At 47.1% G+C, this 26893-nt stretch overlaps 1 protein-coding gene across 1 annotated transcript in view; it reads right to left on the reverse strand.

Moving 5' to 3' along the window:
• herc2 (HECT and RLD domain containing E3 ubiquitin protein ligase 2) overlaps nucleotides 1-26893 on the reverse strand; it is a 58664-nt gene that overhangs the window by 15413 nt on the left and 16358 nt on the right. Inside the window, exons 17-70 of the mRNA XM_053499378.1 lie at nucleotides 26570-26763; nucleotides 25793-25993; nucleotides 25461-25689; nucleotides 25225-25349; nucleotides 24937-25115; nucleotides 24636-24820; nucleotides 23491-23655; nucleotides 23160-23345; nucleotides 22914-23084; nucleotides 22180-22283; nucleotides 21946-22096; nucleotides 21643-21857; nucleotides 21210-21342; nucleotides 20991-21118; nucleotides 19548-19743; nucleotides 19319-19449; nucleotides 19052-19225; nucleotides 18424-18560; nucleotides 17704-17855; nucleotides 17210-17401; nucleotides 16630-16817; nucleotides 16349-16541; nucleotides 16070-16252; nucleotides 15780-15964; nucleotides 15541-15688; nucleotides 14661-14857; nucleotides 14330-14560; nucleotides 13799-13937; nucleotides 11445-11591; nucleotides 10534-10676; nucleotides 10171-10441; nucleotides 9856-9998; nucleotides 9665-9763; nucleotides 9008-9176; nucleotides 8785-8910; nucleotides 8570-8678; nucleotides 8349-8488; nucleotides 7575-7765; nucleotides 6973-7078; nucleotides 6773-6864; nucleotides 6502-6677; nucleotides 6301-6412; nucleotides 6136-6217; nucleotides 5853-5996; nucleotides 4936-5026; nucleotides 4682-4859; nucleotides 4509-4590; nucleotides 4223-4394; nucleotides 3962-4106; nucleotides 2042-2267; nucleotides 1791-1962; nucleotides 1502-1688; nucleotides 356-499; nucleotides 75-266 (exon numbers count right to left, since the gene is read on the reverse strand). Of these exons, the coding sequence (XP_053355353.1) occupies nucleotides 75-266; nucleotides 356-499; nucleotides 1502-1688; nucleotides 1791-1962; nucleotides 2042-2267; nucleotides 3962-4106; nucleotides 4223-4394; nucleotides 4509-4590; nucleotides 4682-4859; nucleotides 4936-5026; nucleotides 5853-5996; nucleotides 6136-6217; nucleotides 6301-6412; nucleotides 6502-6677; nucleotides 6773-6864; nucleotides 6973-7078; nucleotides 7575-7765; nucleotides 8349-8488; nucleotides 8570-8678; nucleotides 8785-8910; nucleotides 9008-9176; nucleotides 9665-9763; nucleotides 9856-9998; nucleotides 10171-10441; nucleotides 10534-10676; nucleotides 11445-11591; nucleotides 13799-13937; nucleotides 14330-14560; nucleotides 14661-14857; nucleotides 15541-15688; nucleotides 15780-15964; nucleotides 16070-16252; nucleotides 16349-16541; nucleotides 16630-16817; nucleotides 17210-17401; nucleotides 17704-17855; nucleotides 18424-18560; nucleotides 19052-19225; nucleotides 19319-19449; nucleotides 19548-19743; nucleotides 20991-21118; nucleotides 21210-21342; nucleotides 21643-21857; nucleotides 21946-22096; nucleotides 22180-22283; nucleotides 22914-23084; nucleotides 23160-23345; nucleotides 23491-23655; nucleotides 24636-24820; nucleotides 24937-25115; nucleotides 25225-25349; nucleotides 25461-25689; nucleotides 25793-25993; nucleotides 26570-26763 (8651 nt within the window). The remainder of the gene's footprint in view (nucleotides 1-74; nucleotides 267-355; nucleotides 500-1501; nucleotides 1689-1790; nucleotides 1963-2041; nucleotides 2268-3961; nucleotides 4107-4222; nucleotides 4395-4508; nucleotides 4591-4681; nucleotides 4860-4935; nucleotides 5027-5852; nucleotides 5997-6135; nucleotides 6218-6300; nucleotides 6413-6501; nucleotides 6678-6772; nucleotides 6865-6972; nucleotides 7079-7574; nucleotides 7766-8348; nucleotides 8489-8569; nucleotides 8679-8784; nucleotides 8911-9007; nucleotides 9177-9664; nucleotides 9764-9855; nucleotides 9999-10170; nucleotides 10442-10533; nucleotides 10677-11444; nucleotides 11592-13798; nucleotides 13938-14329; nucleotides 14561-14660; nucleotides 14858-15540; nucleotides 15689-15779; nucleotides 15965-16069; nucleotides 16253-16348; nucleotides 16542-16629; nucleotides 16818-17209; nucleotides 17402-17703; nucleotides 17856-18423; nucleotides 18561-19051; nucleotides 19226-19318; nucleotides 19450-19547; nucleotides 19744-20990; nucleotides 21119-21209; nucleotides 21343-21642; nucleotides 21858-21945; nucleotides 22097-22179; nucleotides 22284-22913; nucleotides 23085-23159; nucleotides 23346-23490; nucleotides 23656-24635; nucleotides 24821-24936; nucleotides 25116-25224; nucleotides 25350-25460; nucleotides 25690-25792; nucleotides 25994-26569; nucleotides 26764-26893) is intronic.

Consider the following 26893-nt stretch of genomic DNA (forward strand, 5'->3'; position numbering starts at 1 on the left):
ACACACACTTAACACCTTCACACTACAGAGTGTGGCATGGTGTCCATTAGAGAGACGTGGTAGAGAGGGTGAACCTGCGGGTACGCGGTGCCCATGCCCGACAGCACCGCCGACAGAACCTCCTTCCCCTTCTCTCCCGAGCGCACGTTCACTGCCAGCTTCAGCAGATCCACCATCACCCGCGTGTCATCGGGAACCAGCAGGCTGGTGAACTCGTCCAGGTACTGAGGCTCGGGTCCGGACACTTTGTTCTGGCTCTCGGAGTCCTGGTACGGAAAAGAAAGAAAGAAACAAACAGCACGTTTACACTCTCTATACGGCTCCGTCTCGACTCGTGCGGTGAAGAGACGCAGACCTCTTTGGTCTTGGTCATGGTCTCGGCGATGATGCTGGCCGCTCCGGGGTCGTCGGTCACGGGGATGAAGGGGCGGCAGGAAGCGGCGGCGGCCGAGGGAGTCACAGCTGATGACGGGGTAATGGCATCTTCAGAGGACGCCACCTACAGGATGGGAAAAAAAACAGCACTAGATATTTACATCCATCTCATCATGACTGTATACGAGCCTCCACAAAACAAAACTCCAACACAAAACCAACTGGAGCAGACGACCGACCAGAACACATCACGGCATTACCGATCAGACCACACTAACCTTCAGAAACACCACTTCTCTATCAGAATACTATTCCTGACAAAAACGCAACTGAAACCTTATTGACCTCATGATTTCAGCCCAGAATGGAATTAGGTTCAGAAAAAGAGAACTTTAAGTCCGCTCTCAAAGTGCCACTGAATGTTGTCTCCTAAAAGGAACCGAGTAACCAATCAGACCACAGCTCCCAGTCGACTAAAACATGGTGCTAAAAAGTGTCTCACCTGAATGAAAAAGGGGAATTTTCAGATAGGATCATATAAACACCATTTATTATAATAATTAATGCTTCCCATCTCTCTACCGTGCTTAACTGTCACTCAGATGAAACTTAGTTTAGATTTTACATGAAAAGACATAAACCTGAAAAAGTGTATTTTTCTAAAAAGCAAAGATATTGAAAAATAAATTTGACATGGTTACAGACACTACAGATTTTTAGCTTTTTAAGCTTTTACCGGAAAAACAATTTAAACAAAAAATGTTAAAGGTCATATGTTTCTAAAAGCTTTTTATTAATTTTAGTATCAATACTCAAAGAAAGATAAACAATTAGCATTTTAATGATCACTGTTTGAAGTGAGACAGCATAACGCTGGGAAAAAATGACCATTTTTGGGGCTCATATAAATTAATTCATGGTGTACCAAATGTTTCTATGGAAGCGCGGTTAGTGTTCAATAAACACGGTTAGTGTTCAATAAACCGTCACCCAGTCGCCACACCCAGCCGTGTCTCAGCTCCTGTAACCCCCTGGACCACATTCAGATTGTACACTCTGTACTTCGGTACTAAATAAAATAAATAAACGTGATTAAGGAATTAACAGTGGATGGTGTGAGGCCCACCTCTCCCCTCTTGCCGTCCTGCCAGGGGTGAGGGCTGGTGCGCTCCTCGGGGTCAGAGGTCAGAGGAGGACCTTCAGCCTCCGAGGGGCTCGAGACGGACGAGCAGTCTGAGGGCGGGACCGGAGAGCTGGACGGGCATTCCACAGGCATCATGCAGGCAGGCATCAGAGCCCCCACTACAGCATCCCTACACACACACGTAAAAATACAGTACAAGCGGAATGTTTTAACCGTACACAGCGGAGGCGAGTTCATCGGTCACACCCGCGGGACTGGAGCGGTAACACACCTGGCGTACATGATCTGTAAAGCGGAGAGGACGTGGGACAGGGACTGCTGCTTGGCCAGGTTCCCGTCCAGAGACAGCAGGATTTTAGCCAAAGACGGCCTGTTGGGCTTCACACTGCCCTGACCGCTCAGCTTATTACTCAGTGAGGTTGGGTCGCTGTCTGAGGGCACACCTACACACACACACACACGAATGAGCCTGATGTAAGTGTGTAAAAGCCAAACTAATTAAAGGTACCGTACGCCTCTGACCCAGGTACGAGGCCCCGAGTGAGTCCCGGGCCGTCTGGAAGAGAACCGGCTCGTGAACGGACGGCGTGGTGACGTCCACGGTGGTCCAGGCCACGCTGTGAGACGAACCGCACGCCACGCGTGTGATCTTCTGCCCCTCCAGGCCCTGCACCAGCGTGGGCTTCCGGTTCACCGTGGTCGTCCCGTTCCCCTGCTGGCCGTGATCGTTATCGCCCCACGCGTAAACCTGAACACAAGCAGAACCTCAGGAACTCACACACACTTCTACATCAGCGTCAAACCCATTATTACACACAACTTCAATAACCCACAATCTGATAGTGTGTGTGTGTGTGACAGAGAAGAAGAAGAGGAGGGGAAAAAAGAGGGAACAGAAGAAGAGGCAAAGGAGATATGAAGGTTATGGAAAAAGAAATGAAGAAAAAAGAAGTGAGAAGAAGGAGATAAAGAATGAAAATGGAGAAGAAAAGTGGAGGAGAAGGAAGTAAGAGTAGGAAAAAAACAGTAGAATAAGGAGAAGGAGGAAAAAATCACAGACTGATTAAAAAGGAAAAGATGGAGAAACTGAAAAAAGAAAGTACAGTAAAACCTCAGATTACGAGTAACGTGGTTTACGAGTGTTCCGCAAGACGAGCAAAGATTTTTTTAATAAATTGTGACTTGGAAAACGAGCATTGTCTTGGGTTACGAGCACAAAGTATCATGTATCACGCATGCGCTTCTTGATTTGACGCCGAGCGTCACGTGATCACAACTGAGCCAATGGTTTTTCTCTTTCTTGCGCTGCGGGTAATCATCGTTAGTGCTCGTCTCTTACTGGTATAATCAACATCCGTGTGTGTGTGTGTGAGACAGTGTTTGAGTGTGTGTGTTATGTGTGTGCGCACGCATTATTTGACACCATGCGCGTTCACACTCTCTTTCTCTCTCTCTCGCCTTTAAAGTGTGTGTGTGTGTGTGTGTGTGTGTGTGTGTGTGTGTGTGAACTGGGGCAGAGAGGGAGTGCTTAACTCACACACAACCGGCACGGTGTCAAATTACGCACGCACACACACACACACAGCGCCTGTGCGCATAAATGGAAACACTTATCTGTCTGGATTTATTTTTTACTTTTTGTTTAAAGAAAAGTGCAGGTTAATTTGTTTTATTTTTACTTTGTACTTTGTGTTAATTATTTTTTATGTATTTATTTTTTTGGGCTGTGGAACAAATAATTTTAATTTCCATTATTTCTTATGAAAACATTTGCTTTGGTTTACGAGTGTTTTGGAATACGAGCCTGCTTCCTGAGAGTTATGCTCGTAATCCAAGGTTCCACTGTACAACAAAAAAGAAGAAAGGAACAAAAGAAGAGGCAAAGGAAAAACAGGATAACCAGGATATGAAAATTAATAGAAAAGTAAAGGGGGGTAAATGAGAAGTGAGAAGGAGGTAAGGATCTAAAAATAAGAGGAGACAGAAGTAGAAAAAGCAGCAGAATGAGGCAAGGAAGAAAGAAAAGGAGCAGAAGAATGGGAAGGAAAAGAGAAAAAGAGAAGAAGAGGTGGAATAGAAAAATAAGATAAGAGGAAGAAGAAAAACAAGTAGAAGAAGCAAAATGAGGAAGTGGAGAAAAAGCACAGACGGAAGGAGAGGAACAAGGAAGAGATGGACAGATGCACAGACATTGTATTAATCCAGAAAGAACATTATAGACAAGAAGAAAGGATAAGAAGGAGGAAGTGGAGGAAAGAGGTGAAGGAAAAAAACGATTCAAAGACAAAGGAATAAAAAAAGAAAGAAAAGACAACAACTGACTGAAATCACGACACACACTGTGATTAATTATTAGAGCTTAAAGAAGGAACCGAACTTCTGCTCCTGACGTGCGTGCGTGTGTGTGTGCGTGTGTGTGTGTGTATGCGGATCATGCCGTACCTGTCCCGTGTCTGTAACAGCCAGACAGTGCAGCGCCCCCACAGCCACGTGGACGATCTTCTTCCCCCTCAGTCCCTCCACCATCTGAGGCTTTCTCACGTGCACGTCTGTCCCGTGACCCAGACGGAAGTAATCGCCCTTCCCCCTGCACACCAGAGGACCACGTTAACACTGCATGTGTGTGTGTGTGTGTGTGTGTGTGTGTGTGTGTGTGTGTGTGTGTGTGTGTGTGTGTGCTTCAGTATAGAAACAGCAGTGTACCAGGTCCACACCACTCCAGACTTGGTGAGAGCGAGAGAAAACTGAGCTCCACACTCGATCTGACACACGCCCTGTCCGTTCAGACGCTCGATGTTCTGCGGGATGTTACAGCCCTCGCTGCCTCCGCGACCCAGCTTCCCGAAGTCCCCGTCTCCCCAGGAGAACACCAGACCTGCACTCACACACACACACACACACACACACACACACACACACACACACACACTCTTACCTCGTCTCACAGACTTAAGATCTCCAGTGTGGATACGAATTTAAAGTTCCGTACCTTCGTCTGTCAGAGCGAGAGTCTGTGCGTCTCGACTCCCACAAGCCACCTGGATAACACGGTGTCCCAACAGCACCTTGACCTGGACACCAAGACCACACAGGGTGAATAAACACCTCGACCGCTCACACAGTATTGATGAGTCCTCTGTAAATAAAGCCGCGTGTGCTCACCAGTTTGGGTCTGAGCTGCGTGGTGTTGTCTCCGTGCCCCAGACGCCCGTACTCGCCCAGACCCCAGCTGTACAGCTCTCCGCTGGAGGTGATGGCCGCGCTGTGCGAGCTCCCGCAGGCGATGTCCCGGATACGCTTCGTCTTCAGCGCTTCGATCAGCCGAGGCTTATCGCAGTTCCTACACACATGCGCGTTTCATCGTTACCACACACTTCGAGAGAAAATATTTCGTTCTGAGCATGTCAGGAACTTACATCCTGCTGAAATGCCCGAGTTTCCCATCATCCCCTTCACCCCATGAGAACACCTTCCCGTCCACCGTCAAGGCCATGGCGTGGCGTCCACCTGCGTGTGGAAACAAATAGAATCAATTATTATTCCGGCATTATTACGTAAACTAAAGCGGGTATAAATAGTGCAAATGGTGGGTCAAAAGTATTAAAACAAAAGTCAAATTTAACGTTTCAATGATGTTTTAAAAATGTTCTGTCAATTAACCAACTTATCTGATTCTAATTAGCTCAATTAGATAATTAGGCTAGTAACTTCATTAAGCAATATCGCACTCGAGGTCGTGCTGCTGTACTGGATATTAGCACGGTGCTGATATTCAGTACAACAGCACGGCCTCGAGTGTGTTATTGCTTTTGTACAACAGTTCCTCAAACACCATTTTTTATCAACAGCTTATGATTATGGTTAAATACACAAATCAGTTATTATTATTATAATTATTATTATTATTATTAACGCCCACACATATCCGTACCGCGACCAACGATTAGTGTAACTAACAGGAGGTGAGAGAGTAGTGTTAAAAAACTCTTAGCGGTACTCAGTGACCAAAAGGTGAGGAAAATAAACCATAGAGGTGGGAAAATATCAGTCCTGCTCCGTTAACTTCCTGGTTCTGGGGTCGAATCTCAGTGTTAAATGGAACGCTGGTGCGCTATGTAGGGTGTATGTATGGCTGAGTGTGTTGTCTTAACACTTCGCAGTAAAACACTCGTTCTTACCTGTTGTCTCTACAAAGTGTAATTCTGAAATTGACAGAAAACTAAAATGTACAGTTTGTAGAGTCACTGAGAATGAGCCGTTACCATGGAGACGATATTATAAGAGATGAGACGCGTTAATATGAAACCGGATGAGCTGATGTTAATAATCGCACCTGAATGAACGGCGACTTTCTTCACTACGTAGTTACTGAGGGCGGTGACCTGCCGCGGGATGGGGATGGTGCCGCTGCTCAGACCCAGGCCCAGCCTGCCGTTAGTGGCCTCTCCACACGCGTACACCTTTCCCTCCGCAGTCACTGCAAACACACACATTCTTTTACCATACTAATTAAATAAACTAATATCTGATTATGCAGCACTGATTATCATCATCATTCATAAACGTTATAAAACTCGGACGATCTACTGGGAGAGATTTTTTAAACACACACTCACCCGCGAAAAGGCTCTTGGATCCTCCAGACACCTGCACCACATTCAGAGCGGACAGCGTCTCGGAAAACGACGGGACCTTAATCTGTGGACAGGAAGTGGAAGTGTTCTATTCAAACTTAATAAAACGTTTTTGAAAACGTTGATTGTGTATATAACACGACTGACCTTTGACCCTTTGAGCCCGCCCAGCTGGTCCTTGTCGTTGAGACCCCAGACGAACACTTTGGTCCTGATGGTCGCTGCAGACTCCGTGCCTGACGATCTCTTCCGGGTGAGACTGCGGGCAGAGCACACGATTAACGACACGGCACTTATTACAGTTAACAATCTGAAATATGATACACAGACACACACACACACACACACCTTCCTGTGGCGGCTTTATCATCCTCCTCTTCCTCGTTATCTGACGCCAAGAACGGCACGGTGGCCAAGTCTTCGTCCTCGGCGCGGATTCGACCCACGATGCTCAGCCTGTGGATCTTACAGTCGATCCCTGAGCTGCGGCACTGCTTTATAGCGATCTCTACATATCTGTGGTACTAAACACACACACACACACACACACACAAACATAAATAAACTGAGCTTAAACACAGCCCAGGCCTGTACACAGACAGACGGTGGGGTAGCTGACCTCAGTGCAGTCGTTGAGTAAAGCCACGGTGGTGTCTGTAGGGTTGATGTTGATGGTCTTCAGCTCAATCAGGTTGTTCAGTGAACTTCCACCTGAACATCACCATCATGAAAACAACAAGTTATATAAAAAGGTCCAGGAGAAAATCTGAGGGTTTTTATTTATAGATTTATTTCTACGAGCTGTGTGAGGCTGTTTACCCGACACCACCACCAGAGACGGCATGTAGCTGCTGTCTGCTGGATCCACCACCATCTTCAACCTGTGCACCAGAACATCTGGGAAGAGCTCCAACCTGATCCAGTGCTGCAGTGACCAAAGAAATCAATCAATCAATCAATCAATCAATCAAATCAGAGTATTCAATAAACCACTTACACTATTAACTAACAAAATAAATCATGAGATCATTTATTCAACCACATTGTCAATCCTTTAAACAATGAACAAACCAATCAATTAATTCATACAATTAATTACCCAAATAAATTGATCAACCAAACAATCAAATAGACAATCAGAGTGAATTAATTATTTAACCAACCAATAGTCTGATCAACAAAACCAAACAATTAGCAAGAGGCACATGTTTACCCAATTACCATCATAACAATCTTCATAAAACTTATTTACTAAATCAATCAATCAGCTACTACCAATTAACCCGTCCAGAACCCAGTCAAATATTCAACTGAATAAAAATGCTTCTCCATTCCACCAGGACTGATAGTTTTGACCCCCCACCCCTCCCCCCCGTTTGTGAATGCCATAGACCCTAAAGCCTGGGCGTGGGCAGACGGACCTTGCCCTGAGAGCCAGACGACTGCCAGCACTGCTCCCCACAGTCGATGAGACGGGACGCCTGGTTAACCGACGACGACACGCTGAGGTTCCTCACGGCTCTCGACCAATCGTCTATCAGCATTCCCCGCTGGCTGCTGTGGTGTCGCTTCAGCTGCTTCCCTGAGCGTCCGCTAAACGCCGGGGACTGACCTGAACGCCCCACACACACACACACACACACACACACACACACACACACACACAAAATGACTTAATATACAAGTACATGAGTAAATAAATAAATTAATAAAATAAATAAGTAAAAAAAAAAAATGAATGGGTAAACAAATAAAGGAGAAGAAATTAATTCATAAAAAATATGAAACAAACAAACAAATGTGGAAGATATAAAAATAAAATTCTTTATTAGTACTTATTTAACAACAATAAAGTAGAGACAGAATAAAATAAAAGTAAAGTTTACATAATTAATATATATGAGAAAATAAATGATAATTATTTGATTAAAGAAACTAAATAAATAAACAAACAACTAAATAAAAACTAAACTTGTGATGTTCAGCTTCACTACCGTCACTGCAGTTGTTACAGAAAACTAATCAACACCTTCTGACCAATCAGGATTCGCCAGCGCCGTTGTGAACGTCATATAAACGTGTAATATTACAGATTGTGGGCGGAGTCAGCATCGGACTGTTTGAGACAGCAGTGTAGATCAGAAACGCTCAGGACTACACACTCTGCAGTTTCCTAATCAGGAATGAGGACTGACCCGGTTCGTTGATCCGCCCGAACGAGTGTCTGGGGCTGTGCTTGCGCGTTTTGAAGCAGCTTTCGCAGAAATCAAAGTCGTCGCAGCCCCGGCACTTGAACCTCGGCCCGTTAATGGGGAACATCTGACACCCGTCGCACCTGGGGGGGACAAAAACAAAAACCTTACGGCGTCACGTCAACGCCGGAGTGTCGAAGGAGACCCGGGACGCGAGCGAGTACCTGACTCCGGGGTGTACGCTCGGCACCAGCTCCATCTCAGACAGCAGCCCTGTCCAGTGGGACTGCTGAGGGAAATCCACAATCACGTCTTTCCCATTGGCACTAAAGGCTACACACACACACACACACACACACACACACACACACGTCATACTTTTATACACATTAGAGCAGTTAACATTTTAAATATCCATAAAACAAGGCGTGAGCCTTACCCTTGACCGCACCCACGCTCCTGTGAGTCACGGAGCCCCACTTGTACTTGGGCGTGGTGACGGACTGCTTCACTCGCACCTTGTCCCCGATCTTAATGTGAGACGGAGACGTCTGAGGAGGAAACCCTAAAACCGAGGAGCACAATAAATCAGAGTGTTCAGCTTGGATTTTATTTTTAATTCTCCTTCCTGTAGAACGTAGTGTTGATGTAGAACCCGGTACCGAGGAGCTCGGTGTGGATGTAGCGGACCCAGTAGGTTCCTCCTTTCTGCTGCCAGTCGCACTGCACGTTCAGGTCGTGTAACCCGTCTCGGTCAAGCTTGATCACCTTCCCCACGTCCCCCTCGTACACCTCCTCATACGTCCTGCAACACTTCACCATCATCCCCACCTGTACACACACACACACACACACACACACACACACACACACACAGAGCTCAAGATACCAACACACTGTACTACACCCAATAGACGCTAGTTATCATTATATTCCGTACATTTCTACATTGTTTTATTCCTCTTACACTACAGCAGCACGCCGGCGGCCGCGACACGCCGCACGTCATCGTGTTCGTTATTACATTTTAAGCTGCACGTAAAATGTTTATCACAAACATTCACGCTGTAAAAAGTCTCTGGGAACAGGACGAGTTGGGTTAGACAGGCTGTTGCTATGGAAACGATCCTGGGTTAGATTATAGCTGTTACTATAGAAACGATAACGTGTTAGAACAAACTGGTTTCTATGGAAACTACGCCGTTTTTTAGGACGTGCTGTTTCTAAGGAAAAGGATGCCGTGTTAGAGCAAGTTGCATTTAGAAGATGAAGCTGTACTACCTACAGAAATGAGAAGATGATGAAGATGAAGGCCTCACCTGGATGTTCTCCCTCACGTACACGGCGTAGTCGTCGTTGCTCTGGAAATCCGATCTCTTCTTAAACGTCTGGCTCTCAGTAACCACCACACCAGGAGGCTGGGGACAGAGAGAGACAGGGGGGTCGCTTAAACATCAGAGCACGAGGAAGAGATGTATATACACCCACACACACACACACACACACACACCACAGAGAAAGCTGCTTCAGGCTCCTCCAGTTCCTCCAGCACCTCCTCGTCTGAGTACTCGTCGGACACCGTGTCTGCATCGGACAGCTCTGTGACGTGGACGTCGGGGTGATCCAACAGCCAGCCCACCAGCGACTCTACACCTGACACCACACACACACACACACACACACACACACGAAAAAAAACTGTTATTTAATACACTAGTGCATTTCCCAATACAAAGTGGATGTCGCATGACATCTCCACTACCGTTGCTATAGAAACCATAAGCCACGCCTCTAGGTGTAACCGAGCTGCTGTTAGAGGCGGTACCTGGGGTGCTGGAGGTCCCGCCCCCCGCCCCCGACAGCGATTTGAGCGCGAACTCGATGTTCTTCCTCTGGAAGCCCATCTCCATGAGCTGCAGGACGATGGGAGCGGGAGGAACCGGGGAGCTCTTCTGCTTCTTCTGTTTGGGGGGGCGGACGTGCTGCACGGTGGTCAGGGGCGTGGTCGCCTCGCTCGAGCTGCTGTCCTCAAACAGCGGGGACGACGGGTGGGTGGACTCCACCGCCAGGAACTGACACACGGCCAGAGCGGCCGCCTGCATGCACAACACACACACACACACACACACGTTATACACACAAACACACAGTGTATGCACGACACTCTGACGGTGGACTCGACCCTGACCTCCAGCTCCTGACGGTCAAAGATGGCTTTGATGGGCGACGGCTGAGTGGCAGCCGAGAGGAGCTGCTGGAGCAGGAGCAGGGGAGGGAGGGGACCCTCAGGGGACAGATCACCCACGTCTGGAGAGGACACGACCTGCTCCTCTACACACACACACACACACACACACACACACACACAGACACAGACATTAACCACGATTCCCTGACAACCTTAAAAAAAAAAAAATGGAAAAAAGCCCCTAACAATGTTCTTTATAAAAGATTTATGTTTAAAGAAAGAGAAGAAATAAAAGACACAAAGAAAGGAGAGAGCAATGGAATAAGGACAACAACAAAAAGAGAATGAAAAAATGAGCTTAAGAGGGGAAAAATGACAAGCTGAAAGGAAAGAGTGAAAGAAATAAACAGCAAATGAAACTTCAAAAGAAATTAATTAAGAGTGAAAGGAAGAGCAAGCTGAGAAAAAGAAAAAAAGAAGGACAAATTAGCAACAAAAAAAGAAGCAACAAATTAAAGGGAAAGAAAGAAACGACATGGAGAGATGAAAAAGAACAACATAAAGTGAAGGAAATTAAAAAGAAGTCGTCACCGATGAAGAGTAAAACAAGTAAAAACAACAAAAACAGCTAAAAAAATTACATCAGAACAGTAAATAAAAAATGAAAAAAAAAAAAAAAAAATAGTGGCAAAAAATACAGAAATAGGGGGAGGAGTGAAAGAAGAGTAGAGAAGGTGTAGGATATGAAGGGGGTGTGTGAGGTGTGTATAGTGTGAGGTGTGTGCGTGTGTGAGGTGTGTGTAAGGTGCGTAAAGTGTGTGAGGTGTGTAAAGTGTGAGGTGTGAGTTTTGTGTGTGTGTGTGTGTGTGTGTGTGTGTGTGTGTGTGTGTGTGTGTGTGTGTGTGTGTTACCGGCGGGGGCGGGGCTGGACTCCACCACAGCGGGCTGAGACAGGATCTGTCTGAGTTTGTCCTGGTGCAGGAGCAGAGCTCGAGCTGCCTTCAGGATGTAGAGCCTCAGCTGCTGACAGCGCAACAAGTGGACGTCCACCTGATCTGCTCACACACACACACACACACGCGTACGTAAACACACACACACACACGCGTACGTAAACACACACACACACACGCGTACGTAAACACACACACACACACGCGTACGTAAACACACACACACGCGTACGTAAACACACACACACGCGTACGTAAACACACGCGTACGTAAACACACGCGTACGTAAACACACGCGTACGTAAACACACGCGTACGTAAACACACGCGTACGTAAACACACACACACACGTACACACACAAACACACACACACACACACGTAAACACACACACGTAAACACACACACGTAAACACACACACGTAAACACACACACGTAAACACACACACGTAAACACACACACACACACGTAAACACACACACACACACGTAAACACACACACACACACGTAAACACACACACACGTAAACACACACACACGTAAACACACACACACGTAAACACACACACACGTAAACACACACACACGTAAACACACACACACACAAACACACACACACACGTAAACACACACACGTAAACACACACACGTAAACACACACGTAAACACACACACACACACGTAAACACACACACACACACGAAAACACACACACACACACGTAAACACACACACACACACACACACACGTAAACACACGTAAACACACACACGTAAACACACACACGTAAACACACACACGTAAACACACACACGTAAACACACACACGTACACACACACGTACACACACACACACGTACACACACACACGTACACACACACACACGTACACACACACACACGTACACACACACACACGTAAACACACACACACACGTAAACACACACACACACAAACACACACACACGTAAACACACACACACGTAAACACACACACACGTAAACACACACACACGTAAACACACACACACGTAAACACACACACACGTAAACACACACACACGTAAACACACACACACGTAAACACACACACGTAAACACACACACGAAAACACACACACACACACGAAAACACACACACACACACACGTAAACACACACACACGTAAACACACACGCACGTAAACACACACGCACGTAAACACACACGCACGTAAACACACACACGTAAACGCACGCGCACGTAAACGCACGCGCACGTAAACGCACGCGCACGTAAACGCACGCGCACGTACGCGCACGTAAACGCACGCGCACACGTAAACGCACGCGCACACGTAAACGCACACGTAAACGCACGCGCACACGTAAACGCACGCGCACACGTAAACGCACGCGCACACGTAAACGCACGCGCACACGTAAACGCACGCGCACACGTAAACTCACGCGCACACGTAAACGCACGCGCACACGTAAACGCACGCGCACACGTAAACGCACGCGTAAACGCACGCGTAAACGCACACGTAAACACACACGTAAACACACACGCACACGTAAACACACACGTAAACACACACGTAAACACACACACACACACGTAAACACACACACACGTAAACACACACACACGTAAACACACACACACACACACACACACGTAAACACACACACACGTAAACACACACACACGTAAACACACACACACACGTAAACACACACACACACGTAAACACACACACACACACACGTAAACACACACACGTAAACACACACGTAAACACACACTTAAACACACACACGTAAACACACACACGTAAACACACACACGTAAACACACACACGTAAACACACACGTAAACACACACGTAAACACACACGTAAACACACACACACGTAAACACACACACACACGTAAACACACACACACACGTAAACACACACACACACGTAAACACACACACACGTAAACACACACACACGTAAACACACACACACACGTAAACACACACACACACGTAAACACACACACACACGTAAACACACACACACACACACGTAAACACACACACACACACACACACACACACACACACGTAAACACACACACACACACACACGTAAACACACACACACACACACACGTAAACACACACACACACACGTAAACACACACACACACACGTAAACACACACACACACGTAAAACACACACGTAAACACACACGTAAACACACACGTAAACACACACGTAAACACACACGTAAACACACACACACACGTAAACACACACACACAGTACCTGAGAGCCCCTTGCTGAGGGATTTCTTCATGCGCTGTTTCTCCAGTTTGCTCCCCGCCAGGTTGACGAGTTGAGCCCAGACTGTGAGCATGGGGTCGGTGAAGGGCAGGTTCTGAACGCTGAACGCCACCACGGGCAACTGACCCCCGGGGCAAAAAAACATGACATCACACCGTTAACTTTCACCAGGCACATTCGCGCAGAACAGCCGAACTATCGCGCAGGGAAACCTCTAGAGTCGGGTGATCACCTCACTGCCCCGCTTCACTGCCTCTGTGTGTTTCTGACCCGAGCGCTGGCTTTGATTTACTTCATCACCATGGCAACGGCAGTCTCAGTTTCATGTGATTAGCCGGATTTAAAACCGAACGCATTATGAAGTGAGACGAAGTGTTTCTCTAACACAAAATAAATGTATTATTTCCTAAAGAAGACTAAAGTAGTGTTACACTACACACTAATATAATTAAATAAAATATACTTTTGTAAATAATTAACGGACGCCTCCTGAAGGACGCTTGGCGTACGTACCGGTTTGAGCTGGCTGAGCAGACACACTCGGCACGTCCTCATTTCGTAAAACTGCACCGTGATGCGTCCCTTGGGCGTGATGCGCGTGACCGTGCCTTCTCCGTACTCTTCGTGGACCACCTGACCTCCTAAACGCAGGCGTCCGTCGATCCCACCGATCACGGCGAGCACGGCCATCAGACTGCCCACCACCGGGGCGGCGACGTTGGGCAGATACTCCTCCAGCAGCGTCTGTCGGAGAACAACACCTCAGTCAGGGGAACTCTTTAGTGTGTGTGTGTGTTTTTTTTTTTTTTTACAGCATTAGAGCAAAACCATTAGGACATCGTACCACTTCGGACACTCGTCCCGCCATCACGTCCCCGATCCCGTTGAGCTGGGAGTTAATGTATTCGTTAATGAGGCCGTTCCATTGGTGGAGAGAGTGCAGCGTACGCAGGACGGCCACGATCTCCTCGGCCAGCGTGCTGCTGTGAGTGGCTGTCAAAGACACCTGGGGGCGGGACTTCCTCCTGCGAAGGGAACCCTCTGTGGACCGAGAGACGTGCGAGTGTGAAAGTTAACAGACAGGAAAGTAAAAGGAACTAAAACAGAGACAGCAGTTACTGTAAAATCCTGTATACCTTTAAAGTGGAAAAGTACTGTTTTAATTATTTTTAGCAAAAAATAAATAAATAAATCAATCAATGAAATCGAGCTAACTGATGCTAGCTGTTTCTTTTTTCATGTTAGCCAACACACACTAATCAACTTTCATGTCATGTTAATCAACTTGAAGTGTTCTCTGTCCGTCTGTAGAGCAGAGAGAAAGAAACAGAAAAAAAAAATCTGAAAAAAATGAAAAGCAGAAGGAGCAGAAAGAGAAAAAAAGATAAAAGCAAAAAAAAGACAAAAGGTAAGACAAAAAGAGCATAAAGAGAGACAAAAAAGAAAAAGTTAAGAAAAAAGAAGGGCAGAAAAAATGCTGAAACAAGAAAGACAGACAAAAGGTAAGACAAAAATCAACATTCAGAAAGACAGAAAGAAAGCAAAAAGGAGGGACAGAAAGGATAAAAGTTCATGAACTGTAGCCGCAGGGAAAGGGGGCGGGGCTTACAGAAGGTAAGTCAGTCAATATCACAGACTTTAAATGTATGAGGCATTCAGCGTGTCCTCGGGCGTGTCCCTACATAGGTGTGTGACCTGGAGGGGGGCGGTGAGGCGTACTCTACCTCTGAGCAGCGGCAGGTCTGAGGAGCAGGTACTCAGGAGGCTCCCCAGGAACCCGAAGAGCTTCTCCACCAGGAACTTCATGTCCTGAGAGCGATCGGTTTTATCCCAGGACGGCAGCACGGCCTGGAGCAGACGCAGAGCCAGGATCTGTCGGGTCAACACAAGGCCCGGTTACTGCGGGTCAATGTGTGTGTGTGCGTGTGTGTGTGTGTGTGTGTGCCCGCGTGTGTGTATAAACCTGTCTCTGCAGGGTGACGGCGGTGAACGACTGATGGCCCTCGACGATCCGGATGAGGAGGGTGATCCAGGCCGAGGAGCTCAGCGTGCTGCACATCTGGGGCATCAGCGCTATGCTGCGGATAAATCCCAGGGTGCACCAGCTCCGGTGCTGCTCACGAGACACCTGCCTGTGAGACGGGCAACCTGAAACACAAACACACACGTTAGGGGAAGGAAGGGAAAAAAAAACTATAAATACATTGTTCCCATGTGGATTGTTTATTAATAATTGCAGGGAGGTTTATTAACCGGTCTGGTCGTTGGTCCCGCTCTCCACCAGCATGCGCAGGAGACCGCACAGCGTCCTGGTGGCTTCAGCCTGCATCACCCCGGCGTGGATCCCGGACGCCAGCGCCAGCGTCTTCAGCAGGTTGACGGTGCTGCTCTGCATGATGGCCGTCGGGTGAGCGTTCTTCTCCATCACTTCACCTTCTGATCAGAAAGGTCACAGACACGGAATCATGCTTCTACCCTTCACTGATAAGCGCTATAACGGACAATAAGAGGGCGGAGCTTCCGTCGACTCACCGATGTCGTCCTCCGTGTCCGAGTCTTCAGCGGGGGGCTGCGCGGCAGCAGGCGGCTCGGCCAGCTTCAGGTCGTATTTGCCCTCTTTGCCCATCCTGTAGGAGTTGGTGCTGCCGGTGTCCCACTGCACACGGATCCAGCCGTCCTCCCCGAGCTCGCCGATCACGCGGCCCAAACCTGGAGGGGGGCCGTCCTGCAGCGCATCCGAACGCACACACATTTAGGTCGAGTAGAACTCCGTTAACCTACACAGCTTCACTTTACTCGACATCATCACCCACCTGATCGCCCCACTTCCAGTCCTGCCCCCTCATCACCCTGGTGCCGATCTTCATCATGCCGGCGAGCTCGGGGCCGGACGCGGGGACGGGAGCGGGCGTGGTTTCTTTCCTCGACTCCTCGAGCACCGTAGCCGAGCCTCCGTGAGATCCGGAAGTCAGCTCGTCCTCGTTACTGTCCGAACTCGGACCTGGGGGTTTAATGATTTATTTAATACGTCACAATCCTGGTGAATTCTGATCGATCAGAAAATGCTGATTAATCAGAATCACCAGCAGTGCAGCTGCAAATCACAAGGTAATATTTTAACACATTATCACCATGTTATTGTTTATCTAAGAACTGCAAATTCACAAGAAAAAAATTTTTTTATCCTTAGCAAGTCGACAAAAAACTATTTGACCAATCAGCACGATGGACACAGCCAACTCCGCCTACTGAGTTAGAAATGATTCCTGAAACTTCAGCTCAAATGGCTAATAAAGCATTCTTTATATAAATCGATCCGTAACCTCAACAACAGGTCCCTGCATTAGGAACACGTCGTGCGGTGCTTAGGGCCGAGACGAGCGAGAGACTGACCGATGAGACGGAGCGCGCTCTGTGTGAGAGCCAGAGTCCCCGAGTTGAGCAGCAGGCTGAGGCTGTTGGCTCCGTGTTTGAGAGTCAGCATGTGCAGCATGGCCAGGAGGAAGCGCGCCTGAGGAACCGTGCCCAGGCTGGGGCCTGCCGGGTTCTCGTTCGTGATGGTCTGCAGAGGAACCGGCTGAACTCCTGCACACAAGAACCATTGGATCTGTTCATGCTGAAGCTTCAGATACAGAACTAGAGCTCGGTCTAATGGAAATGTCTCTGAAACCTTAACGATGAATATTATAAGATTATAAACTTTTCAAGACTTCAAGATTTATAACATGGGACTTCGGTAATACTTTAAGACTTTATGATGTCATTAGCAAAGGCAATGTCCAACCAGTCTAGTAATGAGATTAGTCTTATCAAACAGCTTCATGATATTGTGAAGACAGAAAACAATGAGACGTGGTATCATGATGATGATGATGATGATGATGTACCCAGTTCTTTAAAGCGGACGCTGGCCTCCAGCAGGATGTTGCGGATGTTCTGGATGGCCCACGTGTACAGCTTGCCGAAGGTGACCTCCAGAAGCATGCGGTTGAACGGAGGAATGAGATCCACGTCCTTCAGACAGTCACTCAGAGGCTCGCTATAGGAACAAGAGGGGGGAGAAAAAAAACAACACCACTGTAAATACCACTCTGACAAGTCACTTACCAAAATGAGGACATTAGAAGATTAAACTGCTCTCGGACATGCTGTTATAAAAAAAATAATTAACAACAGGGACTTGGTTTTTCTACAGGAGCACATCAGACAGTGCTTTACTCTTCTTTGACTACAGAAGTTTGGCTATTAGTGCAATTCTTATTTATTAAAGAACTCCAGGTATTTATTTTAAACCTACAATGCTGTGGAACGTCCACGATGCTACTCTGACACCGGAGACTCCTTACATCAATCAAGACAAGTTAATCTCCTTACGGAAAACTTCACATCCTTTACAAACTTTTTTTTCATCAGGAGAAGAAAAAAAATGTTTTCAAAGAAAGAAAGTCATCAGTGAACTTAGACTAGCAACCTAGCTTAGACTTTTGCTAACGTTAGCAAATACTCGTCACGTTCCTCGCAACATCAACCACCATCACAAAAACAACAACAAAAAAAACAAACAAAACATTAAATCAGTCAAATCAGGACGCGATGTGAATACTCACCCTATGTTGGGTCCCTCAGGGACGACCCTCTGCCACCCGCTGAGCATGGCGTACTGCACGGACGGCAGCAGGAAGGTCTTGGACGCGAGCTTCAGCATGGTGTCGATCCCCTCCAGCCGCACCTCTGCCCTCTCCAGCTGTGGACACACGTGGCATGTTTCTCTCGCATGTTACTCACATGTAAAACACAATCTGACTCGGTCATCATCTTTGAACATGCAATTTAGGACACGTCCCCCAAAAAAGTGCCCATGACGTAACCATAACAACAATGATTAGCACATAGAGCAGTTAAATGCAAAATAGATGATCTAGCTGGAGATGTCCTGTAGATAAATGCTTCTGGGTGTCCTTTAATGATCTGCACATCCGATCCGATGAGTCAAAGGACTTTTGACATCGATAGTGACATCGATTGTATCAAAACATGATTTAACTCTCAAGTGACCTTATTTGTGTATAATCGTTCCACTTCACCGATTATGATGATGTCTGACGTTCATAAATGGACCTGTCGCACATTTAAACAGCTTATTCGTCTACATTATAGCTGTCGAGTCGTTCCTGCACCAGCTCCGTCTTCCCTCATTGTGTGTGTGTGGGTGTGTGTGTGTGTGTGTGCACAGACCTGCTTGAGGAGGCACTTCCTCATCTTCTCCACATCGAGAGGCTCCTCTTTGAGGGCGAACTCCACGATGGTGTTCATGAGGCTGGACTGGGAGCAGGAGCCGTGCGCACTGTGCTTCAGCCAGCGGTACTTCTGAACGTTCACCACCGTGTTCAGCAGCGGCTGCCACTTATCCTGTGTGTTAAAGAAAATCCGGGATAAGGAACACTTTCTATACGATTAGAGACGGAACAGTGGTGACGAACGAACGCAGTATCAGAACAGCACCTTGGGTGATCTGTCAGTTTGTTTCTTGTCTACGGGGGCGGGACTGACAGGGAGCGCAGGCTCCTCCTCGTTGGTCCCGTCTCGCTCCTGTTTACTCTCCTCTACGTCGGCGGACTCGGATTTCTTAGGCACTGAGAGAGGGAGCAGAGAGACGGGATATCAATTAAAACCTCACACGCCATAGTGTTTAACACACACACACACACACGATGTTCACGCTCGTGCTCACCTCTCTTCTTCCTGAGCTCTCGGATCAGTTTCCTAGTGATGGTCTTCCAGCGGGGCTGTGAGCTCAGCAGCTTCAGCTTACAGACGATAGACAGGTCGTTACTGACGGCCGGCCTCAGCTCGTTAAACAGGAAGCGCAGTCGCTCGATCACGGGAGCGCACACCTCCTTATACGAGCGGCCCTGCTCCTGATGGGTCTGGGGTCGGACGAAAAGAATCAGAAATGAGGAGGAAATCACACTGTGTGATATAAAGTAAAGTTTATTACAGAATACAGACGTTTATTACAGGTTACCTCTTGTTTAGTCATATTGTTTACAATTTAGTCTTACTGTTTAGTGCAGCGTGTAGATCTCTCTATGTGTTAGCGTCTGCCGCGGTCTATCACCGCTCGTCACCACACACTGACTCCAAGACTTGATTTTTTTTTTATGCGTTTTTAATTCATCCATGTTCACATTAGAGGTGGTAAAATGTCGCAGTTTCTCTATTAAACTATTCTCACACTGTAGAAGACAATGATTTGCTGGAGGTTGTTTATAATTGTAACAAAATATATCAAATAAAACATCACAATACAAATGGAATCAGTAGTTGGGTATCGCGATCTCATCGTATTGGTTTGTCCCTGGTGATTCTTCTCCCCACTGATTGGTGTTTATTGCAGTTATGTCGTCTTTATGAATGTTTTCTGCTGTTACTTGTTGTTTATTAACCGTTTGTGGTCAACTGGACGGAGTATGTTTTTCCTCTTTGCATGTGTTTTTGTAAATTAGATGATGTTGGACCAACCTATAGAAACACATGGTTTTCCTTTTCTAATGCAAATGTAAAATAAATGATACAAAAGGCCCTGAATGAATAAACTAAATATGTTTTACGTTTATATTACACATTTTATACAGAACGTACTGTTACTTAATTTAATTTTATTACAATTATTAAATGTTTTCTGCTCTTAAACACAGCCTACAGTTAATGCTTACCTTCATTAATTTGCGCTTATTAGTTTATTACTGTTTCATCCTATAAAACTGTTTTTTTTTACTGTTTCATAAATATTATTTAGTGTTCACCTTTATTTAAAATACATCACAAATTATTGTAATTTTCCTCTATTATCCATCACTTATTACTGTTTATTACAGATTACTACATTATTTAGCGTATATTACTGTTTATAAGGGACGGGAATCACCAGGCATCACCTCTCCACATGTGATAACCAACTATAACTATTTGTTCAGTTTGCTGCTGTTACTGTATTACTACTCACTAGTGTTTATTACTCCTTTATAAGGTTTTTCACTGTTAATAACCCTTCGTTATAGTTTATTACAGTTTTCCTCTGTTAGCTGCTGTTTGTTATTGTTCTCTACAGTTTACAGTTATCGATCACTACTCAAATAAAACAATAAGGTATAAAAACGAGCTCGTGTCTCACTTTGATTAAGGAGCATTTGGCCTGGTAGACCATCCGACAGACGTCAATCACAGATTTAGGGAGGGACCTCTGCTTCCCCTGGTCCATTGCCAAGGCACACTGATTGACGAGCGACAGAGCCACGTGACCTGCGACAGAACACGCAGAAATCACCAGGAGACTCAACAAATCCAACACTTTTACAGAGCAGCTTTAAGTCTGATGCGGTTGCTAGGTTACCGAGGTCCTGGTGTTTGAGAAGGCAGCAGAGCAGGAGGCGACCCACTTCCTCCACGGGGTGCTCCGGCGGAAAGGTGATGGGAGTGATGAGGTGATACTGCTTACAGCAGCGTTCGATTTGGCACAAGAAGTCCTAAAACACACAGGGGAGACGGTAACAAGGAAACAAAGTGTAACTCAGCCCTAAAGGGTGTAAGATTAACTACAGTGATGTTCATGGGCGTGGCTTGTTTCTACTGATTCCCTGAAAAGGCTGTATTAAGATGGGATTAGTTTTACATGTGAAGGTGGAGTAACAATCACGACAGGAACAACCAGGAGGGCACTTGATCAAGGTTTATTTACTTTATAGTCAGTATAGGGTGAACTATACCCCGTTTCCCCTACCACAGGACACCCTGGAGCTAGTGTGTGTGTGTGTGTGTGTGTGTACCTTCACAGTGTGGTCCTGCGTGGTGTTGTCAGCGATGGCCTGCAGGAAAGGCTGTGCGTGGTCACTCAGCGTGATCCTGCGCGAGTACAGCTTGGCTTTATCGGGCGGAGTCGTCCCCGGGGAGCTGCAGTGATCCTCGTCCTTCTCCTCGTTATAGTTATAGTGGATCTGACTGGTCTGGAGACCTCCGCAGAAGATGGACGACTGCAGCCATTCTGCAACGCAAACACAAACCCTCAATCAGTCCTGTTCATTCAGAAGGACGCTCGCTGGAACTGGAGTCTCCCTCCATTGAAAACTCACTGGCACATTCGATCTCCATGCGCGACAGGGGCGTGCTCAGGGCCAGGTACGACGCGTGAAGCCCCAGCAGTAGGCCGAGGTTCCTCTCCGTGTCGATCAGAGGGGAGGACAGGCTGCTCAAGTCTGGGGTCGTCACCGTCTCCTGGTTGGGCTGGGCGAAAAAGGAGGGGGGTTAAATTACCAATTTCCAAATTTCACACCAGAGTCCATGAGACAAGAAGAGATGGAGTTTACCTCCATGTACTGGCCGACGCAGAACGCCTGCATGGACTCTCGCGTGTCCTCAAACTGTAGCGCGGCTTCTAAAGCCACCACGGGGTCCTCTCCGGCAAATTGAGCTACAGAGGAGAAGAACAGAGGAGCATCACGTGAGGAACAGTCGAAACATAGGCTAAAACTTTTATTTATTGCTAAAAGAAAAAAACAAAAAAATTACGTATGTATTCGGGAAACAAGTTAAAAATCTATTTATAAAATATTAAAATATTTATGATTTAATCCTTCAAGCAAACCTTTGATTAAAAAAAATATATATATAAAAAAAAGTGTTATGACATCACAAAACACAAAAGCCAATCAGAGCTTAGTATGCAAATAAAGAGCGCAACGATTTATCCCCAAGTGGGGGCAAAAAGATTTACGAATCGTTATTAAGTCCTTTTTAGCAATAATTAACATATTTATACTTTATTTCCAATTATAAAATAGAATTAAAAACACTGTTTAAACAATAATCGTCCAACTATTTTGCTAAATCGTGAACTTTTCCTTTATAATCATTTATGAGAAAAGTCTCTCATATGACTTGTTTATTTTAATAGTATCGTCGACATAATTAAGCTTGTGTTTACCTCCAAAAACGAAAACGAATACCTTCACTCGTTTATTTATCAGCGATATGTACCATGATTTATTCTCCTATTTCGCTCTAGTGAATAAACCCTGAAACATTCGGCAGCTCGTCGTACCCAGGATGGTGTTCCCGGTAAGAGACTGTGCCTGGAAGTCTTTGATGTCGTAGACTTTCCCTTCGATAACGGTCCAAAACCCGCCGTCTTTGTTGTGGTTCTCGAGGTCGGCTTTGCGTATAAGCGAGACCTCCTCGTTGTTCTTCGTGCCCGGTCCTGTGAAGAACGACCCTGTAAACACGGATACGTTTAAATTACTTTCCACTCCGCGATCGGTCTCGTTATTCCCGGAGCGTCGGGTCGTACCCATGAGGCCGGGCCAGGCCAGGTCCTCGTTGTCGTCTCGGTCGTGTCCGGGGCCGAGGTGGTTGAAGCGGTCGAGGTGCTCGAGCAGGCCGGCCAGCAGAGGGATGGAGCCGGTGTCCTGCATCAGACCTGAATCCAGAGTCAGCAGCAGGATGATGGACACCACCAACTCGGGGAGCAGGACGCCTGCAGCAGGAAGGGCAGAGCATCCAGGGTTAGTCGCTGTAGTCGTACAGTGTGTGTGGTGTGTGTAGGGTGTGTGTGGGGTGAAGTTACAGGAGAACAGGTGAAAGTGTGATGGTGAGAGAGAGAGAGAGAGGTCGTGTCTCACCTGTAAGATCTCCCTCAATGACGTGAGACACTTCAGCAAAGTGCCGGTGACTGTTGAAGGCGATGCTGGTGGCCACAGGCAGGATGTCCCCCATGTGTGTGCACAGCAACGCGATGTACTTCTTCAACAGAGAGCCCACGCCCAGAATCTCAGACTGGGTCAGAGCTGAGACAGAGACAGGGGGGGAGAGAGAGACAGACAGAGAGAGAGGGGGAGAGAGGGAGAGACAGTAACAGAGACAGTAACAGAGACAGTAACAGACAAAGAGACAGAGAGAGAGAGAGAGAGAGAGAGAGAGAGAGAGAGAAAGGGGAAAAGAGAGAAAAACAGAGAAAGACAGAAAGAGAGACAGAGACAGACAGAGAGAGAGCGATGGAAAGGGGAAAGAGAGAAACAGACAGACAGACAAAGAGAGAGAGAGATAGAAAGGGGAAATAGAGAGACAAAGGGGAGAGCGAGAGAGAGTAAGGGGAAAGAGGGAGACAAAGAGAGAGAGAAAGAGAAAGTAGAGAGAGACAGACAGAGAGATAGAGAAAGGGGAAAGAGACAGAGAAAGGGGAGAGAGACAGACAAAGAGATAGAGAAAGGGGAAAGAGAGAGACAGACAAAGAGAGAGATAGATAAAAAGGGGAAATAGAGAGACAAAGACAGAGAGAGAGAGAAAGGGGAAGAGAGAGACAGAGAGAGAGAGAAAGTAGAGAGAGAGAGAGAGAGAGAGAGAGAGAGAGAGAGAAAGGGGAGAGAGAGAGAGAGAGAGAGAGCGATAGAAAGGGGAAAGAGAGAGACAGAGACAGACAGACAAAGAGAGAGATAGATAGAAAGGGGACATAGAGAGACAAAGACAGAGAGAGAGACAAACAGAGAGAGAGAGAGAGAGACAGAGAAAGGGGAAAGAGAGACACAAAGAGAGAGAGACAGAGAAACAGAAAAGTCACAGGTGGTAGAAGAGAGAGAGAGAGAGAGAGAGAGAGAGAGAGAGAGAGAAAGAGATGGAAATAGACAAAAAAAAGGAAAAAAGCAAAGAGAAAAAAAAAATTAAGTAAGCAAAAATAGTGAAATAAAAAAAAGGAAGTATAACGTGTGTGTGTGTGTGTGTGTGTGTGTGTGTGTGTGTGTGTGTGTGCGTGGTCCGCTCCACCACTCACTGTAATCCCCGACCCCGATGGAGCCGTGCACTCCCACGTAGAGTTTACAGACGAGCAGTCTCTGGAAGCGCAGCAGCAGGTCGAGCGAGGCCGAGCGCTCCTTACTCACCTGCTCCGCGTCCTGACAGTGTGAGATACGTCGTGCCACGTCCTTCAGACGCGCTATCGTCTGAGACGCCATGTTCCTGCATCGAGAAGTGGAGGAGGAAGAGGAGGAGGAGCGGTCAAAACCATGGAACAGGTCTGTGTGTGTGTGTGTGTGTGTGTGTGTGTGTGTGTGTGTGTGTGTGTGTGTGTGTACCTGAGCAGCTGCTGCACGAGCTGGACGAGCGGTAGACTCTGCTTGCTGGCCGACTCGTAGATGCCGGTGTTGATGAGGTCTTTATCGAGGGTGGTGCGGCAGCGGTGCAGCGTGGAGGCGTTGGCCTCCTGCTCGTCGATCTCCTTCTCTTTCTGCGCCTCCTTCTTCGCCTCGATGTCCTGACGGGGCAGGGGGCATTTATTTATTCATTCATATATGGATTTATATGCAGGAGATATGAGGTGGAATCAGTCTTGTGGGCGTGGCTGATAACACACACACACACACCTGGATCTCGGCCGTGATGGCGGCGTTTAGAGCAGACTCCAACCCCCCGTCCGCCATCAGACTGCTGACCAGAAGGTCAATCATAAACCTCCGACCTGGACTCACACTCATCTCGTGGCTGGAGGCTGAAACACACACACACACACAAGTCATGACTGAAAGTGATTAATACCCTTTATAGAGTGGATGTGAAGTGTGTGTGTGTGTGTGTGTGTGTGTGTGTGTGTGAGACTGACCTGCGTTGGGGAGCAGTGAGGACAAGGCCCTGGCTCGTTCCTCAGCAGTGGGTAACAGCACTGACCAGCCGCTCTGGAGGACGGCCTGCGCGGCCGCCTGCACCGTGTTCAGCACCCCGGTGTTGCTGGCCAGCGTCACCACCGTCTGCTTGAGGCTGTTGAGTAGACCGCTCCCCAGGCCCAGGCCCAGCTCCTCTGGATCCACCTGATTACTGATAGCAGCATGGAGCTACACACACACACACACACACACACACACACACAGAGAGAACATCAAGTACACAACCACGTATCCAGACTACAAACACGTCCGTGAAGACGTGAACACACACCTGCAGCCGGAGCAGGTTGAGCGTAGCCACCACCATGCACTCCTTCTCCTGAGGCGGAGGCCAGTCCGAGCCGCCGTCCATCCCCTCGCTGATCTGACGCAGCAGCAGGTCCAGCTGCTCGAACGTCATGGGGCAGACGTCCACCACGAAGGGCACGCGCAGCCCCACGGACCACTCGGAGCACGACGACCACGCGAAACTCTGTCACACCCCAGAGAGAGACGCACCAGAGTTACAACTGAAACATTCATTCAATAAAATAAAATAATAATACTTCGACACTTTGTCCATTTTTCACCAGGTTCCAATCCGTTCTCAATTAAAAAAAAAATAATAATTAAAAGTGTTTTATCTCACAAATGTTCACTCAGGACTGAAATTTGCCTCGGCATATAAAGCCTTTGGCCCACCAGCCAATCAAAACGGGTTTGAGTCAGTGAAAAGCCAAGCGAGATTTAGTGAAGACTTCTCACCATAGGGTCCCAAGAATGATAGCAAGGACAGTAGCAAGAAGAAAAAGGAGCTGCTTTCGATTTGGTTTTTAAAGCAGTCGGTGCCAAGAGGAATCATAAATTAAAGTTAAGTGAGGTTTAATGTCCATTTCTTTCATCTCTTTAAATGTTTTAATATGAACAATATAATTATAGAGCTGGAAATTGGTAATTTTGGTAATATTTGTGTGGCTGGAACGGATTATCTGCGTTTACATTATTTCCTACTAGACGATGCGTTTCACATTACGAACAGTATTGACGGGACCCGACCCTGTATCAGTACCTGTTCTGGTCCACAGGAAATGCCCACGATGTGTTTGGAGTTGAGTCCTGGCAGAGCTTTCGGCTGCTTCTTGTTGGAGAAAAGTGTGTCGAAGTGCTGGAGTTTATCGTTACTGCCCCAGCTGTGAACCTCCCCATCCTCGGTCAGGGCCAGGCAGTGGGTCGAGCCCACCGCGATATCCACCACCTTTTTACCTGTCGGACACAACACACGAACACCAGGACTCGTTACACACGGGCGTGAACACAAGCCAGGAACATGGCTGGGAAAGATGACGAGTTGGGGATTTTAAGATAAAACACTTCATGTAGAAAAGAAAGTTGT

The sequence above is a fragment of the Clarias gariepinus genome, chromosome 6, assembly GCF_024256425.1.
Source record: "Clarias gariepinus isolate MV-2021 ecotype Netherlands chromosome 6, CGAR_prim_01v2, whole genome shotgun sequence".
NCBI lineage: Eukaryota > Metazoa > Chordata > Actinopteri > Siluriformes > Clariidae > Clarias > Clarias gariepinus.